This window comes from Dasypus novemcinctus, chromosome 31 (genome assembly GCF_030445035.2).
Source record: "Dasypus novemcinctus isolate mDasNov1 chromosome 31, mDasNov1.1.hap2, whole genome shotgun sequence".
Lineage (NCBI taxonomy): Eukaryota > Metazoa > Chordata > Mammalia > Cingulata > Dasypodidae > Dasypus > Dasypus novemcinctus.
In genome coordinates this window covers 20,311,343-20,331,244 of record NC_080703.1, presented here as the reverse complement: position 1 = coordinate 20,331,244, position 19,902 = coordinate 20,311,343, and the positions used below count along the sequence as shown (strand labels likewise).

The following is a 19,902-nucleotide window of genomic DNA, read 5'->3' as shown; positions in this document are numbered from 1 at the left end:
ATGACCAGCCTCACTGCACCATCTTCTTTATTACTAGCAAGAGAGACCTCGACAGAGACATCAGAAACGGAGTGACGACTTTTTTCTGCTCTTGTTCCAGAAATGCCCTCGTTTGGGGTTTTTCCTGACCTCATCATGCCGGTTTCTCGACGGGCCTCGGGGACACGGCCGCAGCCACCCACTTGGCCTCTGAGTGAGGGGTATTTGGAGTCCTTGTTACATCCCGCCTAACAGACCCCTGATCCTTTTGTCCAAGCTCCTTGCTGATTTAGAGACGGAGTTTGCCATCCCAGGCACTCTGGAGTCACGTGTTTTACCTACTGCCTCCCTTACTGACACGGGAATAAAATATGGATTAGAGTGGACTTACTGATATTCTGCTACAAAACTATTGCGACGAGTAATAGAAGAAGTTGTAGCACAGATGTGGAGAAAGTGGCCACAGTAGTTGCTGAGGGCAGGGGAGAGGGAAAAGAAGAGATGTGATGCGGGGGCATTTGGGGTATTCTGAGTTCTCCTAAATGATATTGCAGGGACAGATGCTAGACTTTATATATCCTGCCATAACCCACTGAATGGACTGGGGGAGAGTGTGAACTACAGGGTAAACTATTACCCATGTGGCGCAGCAGTGCTCCAGAATGTGTTCACCGAGTGCGATGAGTGTGCCACAGTGATGGGGGAGGTTGTTGGTGTAGGAGGAGTGGGGTGGGGGTATGGGGCGTATACGGGAACCTCTTATATTTTTTGATGTAACTTTTTTTGTGTGATGTATATATCTTCAAAAAAATACAATTTACAAAAATGATGGGGTGGGGGGTGGGGAGCAGGGTATGTGGGAACCTCTTAGGTTATTTTTCATGATTTTTAATGTCACGTTCTTTGTGATTTATTAACTTTAATTTTAAAAAGTGTAAAATAAATAAATAAATAAGTCTCCTCCGTGACACACCCCCCCCAACAAGTCTTGTCCTCCCTCCCTCGATTTTCCCACTCGGATCTAGCCCTACCCGTGCCACCCATCTTACTTACCATGACACATTTCCCACTTCCTCCCCTGCTAGTTTTATCAAGAAAAAACAAACAAAACCACCCAGCTAATGCTTTCTTCTCTCGGCAGACCTCCCAGGGTGCCAGGTTACACGTCCACGGCAGCGCACAAAGAGGGCACTGTCCACGGTGTGAACGTGTCCCTGCTGTGGCCGCACGTCTCCACGGAGCTCCCTGCTGGCGTGTGCGACAGCCTCCCTTTTCTGATCCAGTGTCTCTAAGGGCGGCACGTCTCGAACGTTAAGTGCACCCGAATCATCTGGGGTCTTATTAAAATGAAGGTTTTGGCTCAGTCAGTTGGGGTTGGGGCCTGAGATTCTGCATTTCTAACTAGCTCCCAGGAGAGGCTTCTGTGGCTGGTCCCCGGACCCCACATTGAGAAGCGAAGGGCTAGAGAAGAGCTACAGGGTAGCAGAGCCGTCCCGCGCCTGAGGCTTTCAAGCAGTAAATGCTAGAACGCAGCAGCCTGTTTCCATCATGTGAATAGGGACTCGATAGGTCATCGAAACATGGCATCACCAGTGCAGTCGAACAAAAATCCAGCCACGATTCCCTCACCACCAGGGAAACGTGGGAGGGAGTGTTCTAGAAGTCGACTACTCAGAGCCGACCAGCAGCGTCGTTATCACCTGGGAGCTTCTCAGAAATGCAGACATTTGGCCCCAGCCCAGAGCTACAGAATCAGATTCAGGGCCTGCCCGTTAGGAAGATGCCCCCGGATTATTGCCAAGTGCCAGCTGGCCGTGCATTTGGAAAAAGACCTAGACCAAAAGGGGGAAATATTAACTACAAATGAGTAGTTCTGGCTAAGAAATTTCACAATGAGTCAGAGGTCATTCTAGAGGTCACACTTGGGCACGTCTCAGCAGGATCTCAGTGACTGCCATGGTGAGCGGTGCTTCAGACAGCAGGCTCCCGAGGGTTCTAGAACATCTGGACACCATAGGCAGGGCAGACAACCCAGGACACTGGCACCTGTCGGTGGGCCTTCCCTTGGAATATATAAGAACCTATCTGCCCAATGTGTCAGAGTTAGACTCATTTATAATTTTCCTCCACATGGCTCTTCTGCCCCTTGTATTTGAACCTATAATTAGCACTATGCTCATCCAATATACATCCCAGACACTTAAATCTTCTGGTTGTTCGTATGCAGCTGAGCACTCAATCTCAGCAGAGCTGCAGCGCACGCCTACTCTCCGGGTCATCGGACGTACCCGGGACAACTAACAAAATGATGATGATGGTCAGTGTCCAGCCCAAGAAGCAGAGTATCAATAGCTGCAAGCAAGACAGGTCCATCCACCCGCCCCATGGGATCTAAGCCCCTCTCAATCAGAAGCACAGTGGGCAACCCCATCCTAAAATCCTCAAGATTAAAGAATGAACAAAAGTTGGGGGGGAATGCAACAATGGACTAAAATAGACTACTATTACTCCAGTGATGGAAGAACTTGTAACATTGATATAAAGACAGTAGTCACCAGAGATTCTGCAGGGAGGGAGAGGGAAGAAGAGGTGCAACATGGGGGCATTTTGGGGACTTCGGAATTGTTCTGCATGACATTGCAATGACAGATACAGGCCATTACACATTTTGTCAAAACCTATAAAATTGTGTGGGGCAATGTGTCAGCCATAATGTAAAGTATAGGCATGTTAGTAGCAACGTTCCAATAGGTGTTCATCAAGTGAAACAAATGGACCACACTAATGAAGGACATTGGCAATGGGGAAAAGTGTGGGAGGAGAAGGGATCGGGGTATACGGGAAGCCCCAACATTTTCAATGTATCGTTTATGCAAACCAAAGCTTCTTTAAAAATACAGGAAAAAAATTTTTTTTAATTTAAAAATAAAAGATTCCCCAGGTTGTTTGCTGCACAGTAAACTTTGAGCTCTGCTACATAAGATTACTTACTTTGCCACAGTGGTTAGTGGAACCAAAATAACACAGATCATAAAGCCCTTGGACTAGCATGAATTGATCTGATTAGCACTTAAAGGGTAGCAGTGTGACCCAACTAAATCCCCTGGGAGCCAGAGTCTGGCTTTGGCCCAGAGGAGCGGTTTATCTCGCCATCTATTTGCACCAGTCGCCAAAATGGACATGCAAGGGGACAGCAAAGGAGAAGGAGGCGTTTTGTGCATGGACATCCATAGACACTTGGGAAGAGATAAGACGCGTGGGGGCAACGACAAAAGAGGGAACGTTTCTGCATCCAGCCCTGCCCTCCCAGTCAAGGAGCGGCGGGTTTGCGCTCCTTTGGAGCACAGGGTTACAGACGGGAGCTGAAGGCCTGTGGGGCACCGTGTAATTTTATATTATGCACCTGTCTTCACATCTTGCTCACAGACTATAACCTTTGAGATCGGGGACATCTACCTCCAGCCTCTATCCTCGTGCCAACGGTTTGACAAAACAAGTAAAGCAACGACAACAAAGGGCCTGTGAGGCCGCGGGGCGCAGCTGATGAGAATTAGGGCAGACGGCGCACAGCCACCTGCCTTCCCCCGCACAGGCCCCGGGTCCCCAGGCAGGGCCAGCAGGAAGGACGGCGCTGGGCCACGAGGAGGCCGCCAGCAGGGCGCCAGCGCAAGAACAGGAGCCCCGGTGAACCTCCTGCCCTGGGGATGCCGAGGACACTGGCTGAGGACCTGGGACTGCGCCAGGGGAATGTGCATATTATTAGCAGGGCTTCGTGCTCCGGGGGCATTCCAGCAACCATGGCCTTGACCGCTCCCTCCACCTTTTCCCAGAGGAGCCCTTTTCCAGCCATCTGACCACTGCAGCACCTCAGGCTCCGCGCCCTCTTTTCTCCTGTCGTTTCTAAAGCCCTGTCCCCTTTCCCCACAGGCGCGTCTTCACCCGCAGCTCTCCTTGCCAGCGCAGGGGAGCCGTGCCAGCCGCGGCCCGCGTCACCCAGCCCTGGGACATCTGACATCTGACACCGGTCTCTCTGAGCACAACCCTCCCTGGGGACAGCTTACCTGGCAGCCTCACTCCTGGGTTCCAGGTTTCCTTCCCAAGCCCCTGACGATTTCATCTCTGGGGTGTCCCCGCTCAGCCAGGAAAATTCCAGTAGGGCACGGCTTCCTGCGGTTGTTTCCTGTGGCTTGGATTAAAAGTCCTAATTGTCCGCTGCGGCTGGGACGGTCACAGCCTTGGTGGGGGCAAGGCTCTCTTTTCCCGGGGCCGTGCAGGAAGGTTCTGCGGCTGTGCTCATCGGCAGGGGGGGCCCCTAAGGCACACCCCTCTTCAGGCCCAGGCTCGGGGGGGGGGGTACATGGACTTCACCTCTCCCCTTTGCCATCTGGGTGCCGTCACCTGGGAGCCTCGGCACCCCCCCGTAGTCTGCGTCATTTGTAAACACAACAGGGCGAGACCCTGGTAACCAGTGAGCAAGGTGGGCTCAGAGGAAGCAGCCCCTGGAGAAGCAGCATCCCCAGAAAGGTCTTCAGAGGGACACATCATCCAAAACTCAGCAAAGCATGACGTATCGCGGATTACGTGGATTACTCTCTTAATGACCAAATGAACATTTTAATGCATGGTTAAAATCACTTACGTACTTTGCTGCAGGACATTAATAAAGTTGCCTTTTTCAGACAGGAATGTTGCAATGCCGTGATCAGAACATGCCCCCTCCCTGGCTTTTCTTCCAGCTTCAAACACTTCAAATGCAAATTCATCACTGGGCTTATTTCTAATAATTGCCATGTTTCCTGCCTGGGGTTTGCAAGAGAAGCCTGGCAAAATAGTGTTTGCCTAGGCAATAATTTAGACTTTACCTTATTTGTGACTACTATAGCTACAAGGTATAATTTCAGTGTTTAAGTTTTATGAATTTGAATTTCTGTACACTAACATTTCCCAATAAAGTCCACTACGAAACCAAAAAAAAAATAGACAAGCTTTGCCACATTCCATTCCTAAAGGTGAGGCTGCAGAAAGAGCTCTAAAAGCAAATTCCTCCCTCTTCGGTTTTCCACAGAGTGAGCACATCTAGCTCATTTGTGCGTCTCCAGCTTCGGTTTGGACGGGGCCTTGTGTGAAGTAAAGATGCCTGTGGTATTTGAACCACCTGTCGGCACCTCATCCTGAAGACAGGTGCCCCTCATTTATCAGAGGGAAACCTCAGAGCGGGGAGAAACTGCCACTGCCCATTACTGCACAGCACAGAGAGGGCAACTGCCCTCTGTAGAGAGAGGTTCGTAAGTGCCTTTGACTTCTCGATAAGACAACCTCCGCGGGCAACATGTGCCTAAATAACAAACAAGTAAAATCACTGTAAGAGGAAATGTTTCCAAAAATAGAGCTTGCATTCATATTCAGGAGAGATGACGTTTAGACAACACTGGGGCGGTTATGTATAATATTAATAAGGGAGTGTTAAGAATAAGTTTATGTCAATAAATAAGATCACTTGAACAAATGGACAGATTGCATAGTATAAAAGCTCACTCAGGAAGAAATAAATCACCTAAATAGCCCCAGGGTCCTGTTTATCTAAACTTCACAAGGAGCAGATCAAAGAAGAAGAACTTTCCAGAAATATTCAGGACACGGCCATTTATAAGATCAGTTGGATTTCCTGGTAAAAATTCTCAAAACCTGTCTACATGGAAACAAGCCTCCTCTGTAAGCAAAAGCACTCTGCCACACATCCAAACCCAGGAGGGCGTGCATGCAGCTGCGAAGGCTGCCAGGGCAAACCTTCGCAGGTTAGAACTCAAAGGACACCTGCCAAGGGCCCAGCCCCCTCGAGGGTCAGGTACAGCTGTGGGCCAGGGGGAGTGACCTGTCCCAGGTCCAAAGGCTGGTGAGGGAGAACTGAAACCCGCCCCTCCCAGGCCCTGAATCTGTGTGAACAGAGGCGCCAACAGGTTTAGAGGTATCATTTGTGACTATGGAATACAGAGAAGCTCCTGGGGCCCTCCGGAGGAAATGGACCAGGACGGCGTCTCCTCAACGGCCTCGCCACCGAAGCCGCGCAGCCTCAGCCGTAGGCGCTGTTCTATTTGTTGAGCCAGCCACCATTCCAACCGGGCAAAGTCAAGTCACGCTGTGTTCCCGCAGCTGGCGCTAAGCACGCGAGCTCCTCCCTGATGCCCCTGGAGACAGGGTTCTCTAACAGGCAGCCTGCCAAAGGATACGAAGATTCCAAACAAAGAAGAGCGATGGCTGGGCAAAGCAGGTGCAGGCGCGAAAGCGTCTTCCTTTTGGGAATTCAGACTAGGCTTGGTTTTCCTCTAACTTAGAAGTAGGACACTCAAGGTCTCCAGGCTCCCTGAGGGCAACGGGCACCCAGCAGGCACTGCGGAGCTCCAGCAGCATCCTCTGGCGCCCACCCTGATGCCAGGGCAGGCAGGGCCTCACCCACGCCTCTGCGGGCAGAGCCCCCGGCCATCCTCGCGGCTGCGGGCAGCACGACCACCACCGGCCCGGCCTGCCAGGGTGGCTGGAAAGGTTGTGACGAGATACAGGCAAGAAGTCGCCTGCAGATGGTATGCACCAAGGACACGTGGTTAAATGAGGTGGCAACGGTGGCGTCGAGGCAGGGCTGCTTCCTCTGCTGAGTCGCCAGCCCCGACGGGCAGCGACCTGCGTGTTTCTCTCAAGCAGCCCGACTGCTGCTTCCAGGTCTATCGAGAGCATCTCACACCGATGCTTCAACGAAGACTCTGCCGTCTTCAGAGCTTTGATGGGGGTAAACCTTGGCGGCTTCTGGCTTCTCCAGGAGTCGTGCTGAAACTCTCTCAGGAGGCTACGCAAAGCTCGCTCTTGGCATTTGCCAAAAAGCAGCAATTTGCAGGGGTGGAGTCTAGGAAATAAATGGGTCTTGCTTGCCAAGACTCCCAACAATCAGACCCAGCGCCAGGCCTGTGGTAGGTTCTGCGCAAAACAGGTTGCATGAAACAGCCCAAAAACTGCACAGTGGTATTAATGACAACAGCCTAGCCGTGGAGTTCACAGTCATTGGAATGCGCAGCTGATCAGAGCAGCAGTGCACTCAGGAGCTGTCGTCTATGGATGCCTTTTCTCTAAAGCTCTTCAGCCACCAACATGCTGGAGGGCCAGCTCACTCCACTGAACGCTGCTGAAGGCCACTCACATCCCCTTTACCGGGCAGGTGGCCCCCTCCACTGGCCCTCATGAGTACTGGCCACTAACGGTCCACTGCTCCCTTTTTCTCCCAAAAAGTACCCTCTGCTGACCTGAACCGCTTCATAAAGAAGGTCACACACCCAACTTCACCCCCGCTAGGACGGCCATAATCAATGAGTGACTGATGGGTGGGGGGAGGCGTGCAAAGAGCAGCCCTCAACACGAGGTGGGGTCGGCCCTGCAGCGCCATCCCCACCCAGAGTCTCCCCCCACCCCGTGGGATCAGGTGGGGGCTCATCTCCTGCTCAGCTGCCCCACACACATCCTGCTCCCCTCACCCCCTCCCCCTGAGCACAGCACCACCCCATAGAGGACATCCTCAAGTCCTACGTCTAGGGACCCCAGACCCACACCCTTGCCCCAAATCCTGAAAGGCTTTGAAACGTTACAACGAGAAAGCGCACTGATGATTTGTTTTAGGGCATTTTTAAAATTCCTAAGTAGAAGGCCTTCCTTCTTCACGTTTCATTAAAAGCAAAAAGGCAAATCATTACCCAGGGTTGCCCAGCAAGTCTTCATACTTTTTTTCTCTTGCATGCATCCTTCCTTCCTTGGCTCAGGTCTGCAGTCTAAGGCCACCTCTCCAAGAGGCCTTCCGGAAAGACTTTCTCACAAATCACAAACCCCTCACTCCCTACTGTGGCTGCTTCTTCCTCCTGCCCTTATCATGACTGATAACTGCAGTATTTCCCTGTGTTCATGTCTGTCTCTCCAGCCCCCTAGCTCGGCCCTAATACAGTAACGACTAGCCATGGGTGGCTGTGTTCTACTTCAATTTAAATGCATTAAAGTAGAAAGCAGATGTGGCTTAAGCAATTGAGCTCCAACCCACCACGAGGGAGGTCCCAGGTTTGGTTCCTGGTGTCTCCTAAAGAAGATGAGCAAGACTGACATGACGGGCAGGCGTGGCGAGCTGATGTAACAAGATGACACAACAGACACAAGGAGGAAAACATAGTGAGAGACACAAAATAAGTAGGGAGTGGAGGTGGCTCAAGTGATTAAGCGCCTCCCTCCCACATCCGATTTGGTTCCTGGTGCCTTCTAAAAAGAAGACCATCACACAACAAACAGACATAGCAGGTGCAAAACAACGAGGGGGTGGAGAGAAATAAATAAAATAAGAAATCTTAGTAAGTAATTAATTAAAGTTGCTGTGTCTGCCATACTGCATGTAGTAGGCACTCAGTAAATACATGTGACTGAATGAAAGAAGAGTTTTTGGTAATCATCAACGATTTCCAGGTATCTAAATTTACAGCATTTACACCAAAACATGATATTGTCAAGAGTAAGAAAAGAACTGTAGGAACATGTAAGAAAAAAATTCCTTATAAAGCTTTGAAAGGATATGACTATTACTGGCTGAATTTTTGGCGGATAGGAGTTAATTGTGGGTTTAAAAAAAAACACAATGCCAACCTCCAGATGGAGGCAGCCAGCTAGCCAGAAACTGCTGAGAATTTTTGACAGTTATTCAAGGCACAGTGGAAAATATAAAACTTTCCTTTTTTTCCCCTGAGATGGGTAGATATTTAAAACACCACTCCTTCCACCCTTTAGAATAACATCCATCAGGTGTGTTTTCTCTTTGATTGTTAACATCATCACTTAAGATGATTTAAAATCCCACACATTGTGTTGGTGACCAAGATAAAGAGATGCCAGCCCTCCCCTCATCCACCCCTCTCCACCTCAACACTCCAGGTTTCCTTTGTAAGGAAATCAGCAGCTTAGCCAAGACACCAACTTTGTACTCCTGATACAGAAAGTACAAGTCAATGTAACTGAAAAGAGGGGGCCCACAAGGAGACACTTCTCCATGATATGGCTGAATCATTCCCAGACTCCTTTTTCAGTCACTCCATTTCTCCTTAATATAAGTGGGGACTCCTGCTTTCCTTCCACACTACGGAATGGCTATGGGAAACACCATCTTCAAAATCCGTACAATATCTTCGGTTATGCAGTCCTTGTAGAAAATGATCAAGTCCTGTCAATTCCAGTTAATATTAATGTCATGAAAGAGAAAAGCACTAAACAGGTTCTAACACCCAATGCACGGCAGACTCAGAAGCCTGATCTCCCCAGAAATCAGATTCTTGGGGAAGTCTGTGATCCTTGGGCATCAGCTGACCCCAAGATTCTAAAAGAAAAAGGAGCTTTGACTTCTTGCACTTGATTTCTTTCTGTTTCTTTTTTCTTCTTTTTTTGTTAATGCGTGTAATCATTTGTATTTTTTCTTAACTGGAACACAAGATGAGATCCCAACTAGGTTTTTTTTTTTAAGATTTTTTTTTTCATTTTTCTCCCTTCCCGCCCCCCACCCCGGTTGTCTGTTCTCTATGTCTATTTGCTGCGTCTTCTTTGTCCGCTTCTGTTGTCAGCTGCACAGGAATCTGTGTTCTTTTTGCTGCATCATCTTGCTGTGTCAGCTCTCTGTGTGGGTGGCGCCATTCCTGGGCAGGCTGCACTTTCTTTTGCGCTGGGCAGCTCTCCTTAAGGGGTGCACTCCTTGCGCGTGGGGCTCCCCTACACTGGGTCACCCTGCGTGGCAGGGCACTCCTTTGCGCACATTAGCACTGCGCATGGGCCGGGAGGCCGGGGTTTGAACCACGGACGCCCTAACCACTGGGCCAAGTCCGCTGTCCCCAACTAGGTTTTACACGACTGGTCTGACCTGCCAGGGCTGCCGTTAACATCACTGAAGAGTTGGCATCTCTGACATCCTTGATGATTGTATTTATGAACCTTTTCTTGGGAAATAGAAACATATCCTAATGTTATATATTGCCTAAGAATTATCTTCTGAAAAGCTTATTGCTCAAATGTGGCCTCTCTCAAAGCCAAACTCAGCATATAAATGTACTACCTTCCCCCCAGCATGGGACATGACTCCCAGGGATGAGCCTCCCTGGCACTGAAGGCTTATTACCAAGCATTGCCTAGCAATGTGTCTAGAAAAAGATCTTAAACAAAAGGGGGAAATATTAAATACAAATGAGTTTTTATGACTAAGAGATTTCAAAGTGAGTCAGGAGGTCATTCCAGAGGTTATACTTATGCACATCTCAGCAGGATCTCATTGACGTCACAGTAAACTGTACCTCAAATAGCAGGGCTCCTGAGGGCTCTAGAGACATCTATACACTATAAGCAGGGCAGGCATCTCAGGAATTCAGCACCCTGTCAGCACCCTGTCAGCACCCTGTCAGGGCCTTACTTTGGAATTTACGCTCCCTAGTATAACACAGTTAGACTCATTTATAGTTTCCCTACACATGGCTCTTCTGCCTCTTTTATTTGAACCTATAATTAGCACTATATTTGTTAAATATATGTACCAGAGACTTAAATCTTTAGTCCGTTCATACGCCGGTTGAACCCTGAATCTCAGTAGAGTTTCAATACCTACTCTCCAGTTCACCGGACTCAACCAGGACAACTAACAAGGAGATGATGGACAGCAACCATCCCAAGGAACAGAGAGTGTCTGCAACTCTAAGCAAGATAGTTCCATCCATCTGCTTCATGGGATCTCAGGCCCCTCTCAATTAGAAACAGAGTGGGCATCCCCATCCCAAAATCCTCAAGACTGGGGAATGAACAATGGACTAAAGTAGACTTATTATTATTTTAATAATGGAAGAAGTTTTATCATTGATATAAAAGCAGTGGCCACCAGAGGTTTTGAGAAGAGGGAGATGGAAGAATAGGTATAACATGGGGCCATTTTGGGGACATTGGAATTGTCCTGTATGGCACTGCAATGACAGATATAAGGCACTATACAATTAGTCATAACCTACAAATTTGTGCAGAGCAAAATGTAAACTATAATGTAAACTATAGCCCATGGTTAGCAGCAATGCTTCAATATGTGTTCGTCAATTGTAACAAACATAGCACACCAATGAAAGATGTTAATGTGAGAAAGTGTGGGAGGGGGAGGGAAAAGGGAGGGGCAAATAGGAATCCCCTATATTTTTAATATAACATTTATGTAATCTAAAGCTTCTTTAAAAATTAAAGAAAAAAAATTTTTAAAGAGTAATTGGAAGGGCCATTTAAATGACTGTCCATTCAAAAACGTGAAATCCTAATAACTTGAACACATTGCTTCTTCCCAAATGTGATTTGTAGGTTTGAACCAATTTAAGCACTAACGCAATTTTTGAAAGAGGACAGTAAGGAAATAAGTAATGAGCAATAAAGACTGTAAAATATATTACAGAGCTACAAGTGCAACATCTTGGTAGTTACACAAGAATAACTGGACTTCAGGAAAAAGAAAAATATAGCCCCCAAATAGATACTACTTCACCTGAGAATTGAATGCATAATAAAAGATCATTACATAACAATCAGGAAGGAAAGAATAATTTTTAGCCAATGTGGGAGCAATTGGCCAATAATTTGTAAATAAGATGAAACTGGATTTCCATCTCACAAGAATATATGAAAATCAATCCCAAGTGAATTTTGAAAGTTCAGCATAGAAAACTAAGCCATAGGAAAAACATAAATGTTACTTTAATGTTCCTCAAAACACTGAAAAGGGGAGAAGGTTGGAGATCAGAAGCGTCAAAGCAGATTGCAGGTAAAGGATCCAAGGAGTCCCTGCGTATCAGTACTGGATGGAGAAATGGAGGATGGGCTGATGTAAGCGTTGGCACCCAAAAAGAATAGTGCCGACGCGGTGATGCTGTGTGTCAAGTCGTTAGCTGCCTCAACAGATAAACTCCAAAAGGCTCAGCGGCTAACATAACACAAGCTTCTCGCTCACATGAATTCCAGCATGGCCTGAGCAACGCTGCTCCATCTCGGATCCTCCATCTGAAACATGCGGCCAAAGTAGCTGCAAGAGCAGAAGGAAGAGGTAGTGGCAGGACCCCGGCTCTCAGGTGCCTTACAGGAGGAGAGACACGCAGCATTTCCACCCACAGTCCATTGGGAAATGTAAAGGTCTTGGATTGGACTCTTCCAACAGCAGAGCCGAGGGCCAGGATTTGAGTTTATTTGGGAGGTGACCCCAGGGAGCTTGGAAGGGGAGAGGAGACACAGTAGAGAGGATGTGGATGTGCAGGTGCTGCTGCAGATAACCCAGGCTCGGCTCTGCTGGGAACCTCTGGGAGACGGTGCAGAACGTGCCTCAGAGACGTTCCACCAGAGGGGCCGGTGCACTGCGATGCTCGCCCCGCCTCCATGAGTGGCTGCGGGCTGCTCCCAGGGCCATTAGTGCCCCAGCACTTCTGGTCTACCCCCAGAATGGGCTCCCCAAGCCCCCTGCAGTCAGGGAAAGTCCTCAAACGTGGTTGCAAAGGCTCGCAGCTGGAGCCATCAGCACTGGAGCAGTGAACGCTCAGGGACTGTGAGCAGGGGGGCCGGAAGCACCTGCAAGAGCTGGGGAGCAAATGGCAATCTGGGGAGCACCCACTGTTCCTGCCATGAGGCAGAGACTGAAGTTGCAGAGGATTCTGCCTGCAGCCACTATGAAACCAAAATAGCACCTGAACTAAATCGGACAGTCAGGCTCGTCTAAGAGATTCCTAGAAGAGACTCTCCTAAAACTGGACCTGTTCCTCCAACCAGGGCCAAAGCCCAAAGATGCTTCTTGTCAGTGCATGGATACGGAGACTGCTGGTGGGAGAAAAATCCTCCACCAGTTTAGGGGGGCTCTGAGATGAAAAGGCACAGTGCCTGTGTGCAGAGAACACAGGGGCCCCTGAGATGGGTGGGTGCTTGCGTGTGAATCTTTTCTTGAATTCCAAAGAGACACAGAAGAGGAAAGCCAGCACACCTCCCTGCAGGGCCCCAGATGCCCTGCTATGAAGGTGACACCTATTCTGAGACCCAAGAAATGAGCAGAAATCTGTCATTTCTGCTCAGAAAGCAATTTCTGGCAGCTTCCAATAATCAGGGCATGCAGGTTAATAATTTACTCAACAAGGAAATATAACGTTACACTTTAAAATATTGAACGCAGAAAACTTTAACTCAAGATTTCACTCTGGTAACCACGGGGGTTTGTTTTGGTTTTAGTTTGTTTGGTTTCTGTATTTGTTTGTCTGGGTGTGTGGGATCGGGTTCACTGCCTGCAACTTCCCCAAAGTGCAAAGTTTCCATATTCTTGGGATATAATTAGCTAGAGATTGTGTCATCTGTACCACGTCTGGTCTCTCCTTGGAGACATTTTAGCATCTCTGTCCAAAACCAAAAAAAAAAACCAGTGGAAAGTTGATCATCAGTACTCTTAAACTGAAGGCAGATAACTAATTTGGCGTTCTATGGTATGACAGCTTCTGCCTCTGCACCATCCACAAATTTCTCATTTTTTTCTTCACTTCCTTTAAACACGTGGAAGACTCAAAGGAAAAAAAGTATTAATTAGGCAGAATGCTGCCAGCACCCACTCCAACAGGTCAGAAGCCGCAGGCAGAAGAGAAACGCTAACAAAGCCATTCGTATCATCCTAATGAACACTAATTAAATGCCCCATAGAGGAAAATAATAGACACCGCAAGCAGCAGCAGTTCCTCGGAAACTGGTCCAAGAAAGCTCGAGGCCGTCAGAAAAGACGCGATTTCCAGCCGGCTGAACGCAGCTCTGGCCTGAGCACGCCGTCCGGGTGCACCTGCGGGGACCCAGGGCGAGCAGCATGAAACTGCTCCACCCCTCAGGCCTCCTCCGGGTGGAGGAGCCATGAGCCACCGACCCCTGGGTGGGAGGCGGCCCTGACTCCTGGCCCCCTGGCTCTCCTCCCACATGCAACCAATCTCCAGGCCTGGGGGTCCCGCCCCATGACATCATCCCAGCCGGCACCCCTCCCCTCCTGCAGCGACACTCCCTCATTGCACCGGGGCTGTCTGCAGAAGCTTTCTAGGGCTTTCTGCGTCTGACCTTCCTCCTGGTCCCACACACCCTGGGCAAGGCGACTGTTTTTCAAATTCTTAGGGAGTCCACAAGTTTTCCAAAAAAAACTAGTTTAACTTAGTGTGTTCGTTTCCATGATCATCTTTTAAAATTAAAAAACAAAATCAAAGGAAGCATATTCTGGAACATCTAAAGAGCCATGTTATGACCAAGGAGTGCCATGTGCATTTACCACATATATGCATATTTGCATTTATGGTGTAGTTGGCATCAAGAAATATTGTATTTTCAGTGTCACAGGCTAGTGAAGAAATAACCAGTCAGACTGAATAGAGAGAGAAGAAACTGAAAGAAAATTGAGTCAGCATACAACCCACGGGCATGGTACGTGATCCGCCAAACTTACAAGAACCCAAACAGCAGTCCTTTGTATCAGAAACAGTGATTTTGTTTTAGCAATAACATCTTTATCACATTAAATTCATGAAGCTAATCTGAATTTATTGAAGTTGTGTTGGTAATTTAGGTACATATTTGTTTTGGCTTTATGGTCATATAAGATGTTTAAGTACAAAGAGTTTAGACCTATTTTATCCTACAACCTACTTGAATTACATTATATAAAAGTAATTTAAGTCAGCCCTAGGAATCTATAAAAAATTTTTTTTTCTTTAGAAGAATCCACATATTACTCCCATTCGAGAAACTCCAGTCTTTAGAATAAGGCTTACACTCTATGACAAGGCATATGTGGGTGAGAATGATGGTCACTGAACTTTCCATCCACTTCCCCCCTTCCATATCCCAATCTCTTCACAACTGAGTCTGTCCAATGGACTGTGGGCATAAGCAACAAGCATCCGTTCCAGATTGAAATCAGAAGAGTCAGAGACAACTCTCCAACTTTCTCTTCCTGAGCTGGTGACTACAATAAGCCATGTATTCCAGATGGCAGGGCTGTAAAATGGGAGAGGTTCTGTCTGCTTGGCTCCCCACTAACCGGTAAGGGACACTTAGTGTAAGTGAGAAATAACCTTTGTTGAGTTAAGCTGCAGGATGATGGAGTTAGTTTGTTAGTGCAGCAAACCTTAGCCTATCCTGGCTAATACAGCTGCTTGAATGGAGCTCTATCTTTCTCACCCACCTCTTCCCATCATAGTCCGTGCTCCAAATGATTCTTACTTCAAGATCCCCAGATGAGTCACAAGCTCAGTAATATCTGAGAAGCACTGGCCCAAGTTACCCAAACAGTCTCTATCCAGCCAAAAAGTTAACTTTAATAATAATATTTTCCACATGGAATGACCTCTCTACATCACCGAATCCTCAGAACTATTTGATCATGCCCATTTAACCAATGAAGAAAGTAAGGCTCAGAGTGGTTGGCTACCTTGCCCAAGATCACACAGTTTCGAAGGGTCAGAGCCAGGCACCCCACAGCTTGCACAGTTCTGGGAACACTTAGCCTTCAAGTCCAGCCCAGACAGCTCTGGGTGGCCTCCGGCCTCCTCAGACACTGAACCAGAGCCGAGCTTATCGGCAGCATCATGACACATCTACATCCATGGTTGTCCCTAAGAGACTGCCAGTTCTCCTGATTTCTCAATAATTGTTTGATGAACCAATAAAAATATTTCTCCTCTGATCATCAAACAACCCTCTGAGGTCAGCCGGTTGGTGATTATTAAGTAAATAAAGGTGGAGACACGGAGGTTCCCAGAGAAGTTCTGTTGACATGTCCCAGGTCAGAACTCTGGGGATGGAACCCAATACCCTGCCTGCCAGAACAGTGGGGATTTCTTCTCCTTCACTCTGCAGTGCTCTGTTTTCAGTCTTTCCCTCCTATGACCTACATTACTAGGCTGTGAGCAAAACATCCTTTCCAAAGTACTCCCCCACAAATACAGCTGCAAATGGCATTCCACTCCCCCAAGAGACAGGTCAAATTTAGCCCTCAACAGGAGGTCAGCAATGGAAAAGATGGGGAAATTCAGGAGACCAGGTTCACAGGGCCCCTTAAACCCAAGGCACAAACCCTATCAGGCAAGAGCCTCTGACTACGGCAGCTCATCCAAGTTCCCACACAATGGTCCCACTGTCAAGACTGGGACCCCCCGCCCCCAGGAGCCCCTGGGTGGCCAGGCTAGTGGAGACCTGTCCACCCTCCCTGAATGGGCATCAGCTCCCACCTGAGGCCTTAGCAAGCTAAGACATTTCACCAGCTGGTGCGAAGCAAAGCACAACATCTGCCTGAAATATTCAAATATTTAGGAAAACAAACAAGGGAAATTTTCCTTGAACTTGGGAGATAGGGGACGAGAGAAGCCAAAAAATGAGATCTTGGGACAACGGAGCAACTCTCCATTTTGGTGGCAGTTTTCTGTTTTTGTTTTTTTATAGCCAATTTTTTTCTATTGTTTTTTCTTTTAAAGACACGTAGATCATACATTGTTACATTAAAAAATATAAGAGGTTCCCAACACCCCACTCCCCACACCTCTCAGCCCTCCCACACCAACACCCCCTATCAGTGTGGCACGTTCTCTGCATCTGGTGAATATATTTTGGAGCACTGCTACACCACTTGGATTATAGTTTACATGGTAGTTTACACTCTCCCCCAGTCCATTCAGTGGGTTATGGCAGGATATATAATGTCCTGCATCTGTTCCTGCAATATCATTCAGGACAACTCCAAGTCCCCAAAATGCCTCCATATCACACCTCTTCCTTAGCACCATGCCCGAGCACCACGCACTGCCAAAGGCGCCCAGCTTAGGGCGCTAATGGGCACTGACCCCATTTGCAAATCCTTGTGCCCAGGCAGAAGGGAGCACCATTTGCATTTTACACAAAAGCACCCTACAGGCCGGCAAAGGTGCCCTTTGTCTTACTCTGATAACATGGGAAGAAAAAAATGTTGAGCGTGAGAAGGGCCCATGTTTGGGGCTGGGTTCCGTAGAAAAGAAGACCTACAAAATTGTTTAATTAGGAGGGATTCCTTGGAAAAACTGGTAGGGAAATAACAAAGTGAGATAAGAAAGAGAAGCAGCCAAGAAAAGACACGCAGAGGCCACTCTGGCACCCCTCCACGGTGGATCATTGGAGACAAAATATATCATGCATCAGTGTCCCAGTCAAGGACTGGGGTAGCCAGGCTATTTAGACACCAGCCCCCATCAGCCCTTGGCTTGGGGCTGTCCCCAGGAGAGATGTAAATTCCCAGGCACTCTTTGCTCTCAGTGCCTACAAACAAACCACTCCAAGGGTCATCCTCCCTTACAGAGAGTCAGAGGTTGGCAGTCAGGGGGATCCGTGGGCTTCAGGGTGGTACAGGGATCTGAGGGGACACAGTGTGGCACTGCAGCATCTGCTACTGGCCATAGTCCAGTATTTCTTTCCCTGAGAGAGAGGCTTTCTTCTCCACGGTGGAGTTATTTTGCCCAAAGCCCGGTCATAATAACCCTAAGACCTCATTTCCGTTCCTCTGAGTCCCCGTGGAATTCTCACGCAGGGGTTCTTTCCCTTTCCATGCCTCTTTCAGCCCACAAGGAAAGAAACACAGCACCAGCTCTGCTTCACAGACCTTTCGAACCTAAACGCGAGGAGTTCCCAGGCATATTTCAGAAATCGTTTTCTGCCTCTCTGCTCCAGTCAAGCATTTTGTGGCACCACCACCTGCCCCCCCCTCTCCCCAAAAGCAACCCAAATATACCCTGAAATGCTTTCCCCAAGTTGGGCTGTCAAACAAACCCACACCCCTTCTCTTTCACTTCCCGGGGGCCCTGCCCTCTAAGCACAGCACAATGCCTGGTCGCTGCCCGAGACACCTCAAGACTGGCAATCCTCCTCACACCTCTGGCCCAACAGATGCTTCCAGAAGCAGCCGCCGCCAGCGCCTCAGAGGGCAGGGTCACCTCAAGTCAAGAGGCGACCCGAGGAGAGCGAGGAAGTGATGACAGCGCTTCGGCTTGACAGCTGTCACTTGGACAACACCTCAAGGAAAGGAGAGGAAAGGGAACGAGCTGGGTGGGGGCCAGGCAGGGGGATGACTAACCGTGAGGGATGAATAAGAACCCGAGTTCCCGCTAAACTTCTCCTCCGTCCCCACGCCCCCAGACGCAGCCTCGGAGAAGGTGTCCCCCAACGCCTCCGCCCGCACGGCGCTGTCCTCTCCCCACCTCGCCCCCGGAGCCAGGCGCCAGGGGAGTGTAAACGCGGTCCCGTATTTGAAATAAAAGTGACGGGGTCATTTTCTTTCCCTCTGTGAATCCCCAAGCGCTCTGCCCCTCGCCCTTTTTATAATCGGCTTTAGTTCTTCTCTGTGTTTTTCTGTCCAGTTCTCAGGAGAATTCCCTTTCCTCCAGAGGGGTCACAGGGCTCTGGAGACCTGGGTTCCAATCCCAGCTACGCCACTATCAAGCCTTCGGGCAAGTCCCGAGCTCTGGGAGCCCAGGTTTTCTCACCTAAGAAAGGGGCACAAGGGCACCTTCCTTAGAGGCTTCTGGAGAGGCGCAGACGCGGTCAGCGCTGGGCGAAGGGCTTGGCACCTTGGGTCGCTCGGTAAATGCCAGCTCCCCGCCGCCTTCCCGCTCTCTGCGGCCCCCCGCGCCCCGCTCAAGATGCCCAGTGCGTGTCCCAGCAAGACCCCCCCCCCCCCCCCCCCCCGGCTGGCGAGGGAGAGGACACCGGCTCCCGCCAGCTCGGCCCCTAGCAAGCGAGTAGCAGCTGGTGGAGACACACAGGAGCGCGCGCGCACACACACAGCGCGCGCCGGCCCCTCGGCGGGGCCGGCCCGGCTGCCCCAGCCCGCACGGGGCGAGGTCCCCGCTCCGGGCGCCCGAAGTCGTCCCAGGCCCCGTCCGGGCCGCACCCCCGCCCCGGGCCCCGCGGGCGCGCACGCACTCACCCGGGGCAGGCTGCGCGGGGCGGGCGGGAGCAGGCCGGGCCGGCGGCGGCGGCGGGCGCGGGGTGGGCGCGGCGGCGGGCATGGCGCCGAGGCGGGCGAGCCGGGCGAGCGGGGCGCGGCGGGCGCGGCGCGGGGACGCGGCTCGACGGCCGGGCGGGCGCGGGGAGGCGGGGCGCGGCGCGCGGCGGGGAGCCCGCGCCGAGCCGCCCTCGCCGCTGCCCGCGCCCGCCCGCCCCGAGGCGCGCCCGGCAACCGCCGCCGGGAACGTCTCCGGGGGCGCGGGGCTTAGCAACCGCGCCCGCGCCGCAGCGCCCGCCCCGCGCCGTGCGCGCCGCCCCGGGCTGGGGGCCTGCGGGGCGCGCTGGGGACTTGCGCCCGCGCCGGGGGCCTGCCCCGCCTGCGTGGTGTCCCCGCCGGGGGCGCGGCGCGGGGGCTCGGAGCCGGGCGGGCTGGGGCGCTGCAGGCGCGCGTCCCCACGCTCTCCGCCGGGGCAGCCCGAAGGCGTCCCCGGATCCCCCGCCGTCCCCGCAGTCCCCGCACTGCAAGGCCCGGGCTTCCCGCGCCCCGTTCCCTGCCTCACACACACAGGTCCAAGGGCCCACAGACACCCCCCTGGAACATTCCCGCTGCCCCCAGATTCAGAGCCCAGCGCACGCTCTGGTCCACACCCAAACCACCCAGAGCAGCGGCTGGAAACCTCCCTCCCTCCTCCACCTTCCCGGTGCCACCTGAAGGCTGCCCCATGCTCCTTACCTTATGGACTCTCCCACCACCACAAGCCTGATTCTCACGTGTGCAGGCGCCCCAGTCCACAGATAACATTCTGGAGCCCCCGGAAGCCCCTATGCTCCAGGTCTGACTTCCCAGACCCCTCCCGGGAGATTTGAGGAATGTCCCAAAGC

At 50.6% G+C, this 19,902-nt stretch overlaps 1 protein-coding gene across 1 annotated transcript in view; it reads right to left on the bottom strand.

Annotated features, from left to right (window-relative positions):
- The window catches only part of DCLK3 (doublecortin like kinase 3), an 80,304-nt gene extending 61,181 nt beyond the window's left edge, over window positions 1-19,123 (bottom strand). Inside the window, exon 1 of the mRNA XM_058290592.2 lies at window positions 19,001-19,123. Coding sequence (XP_058146575.1) covers window positions 19,001-19,082 — 82 coding nt within the window. The 5' untranslated portion in view covers window positions 19,083-19,123. The remainder of the gene's footprint in view (window positions 1-19,000) is intronic.
- Between the last annotated feature and the right edge of the window lie 779 nt (window positions 19,124-19,902).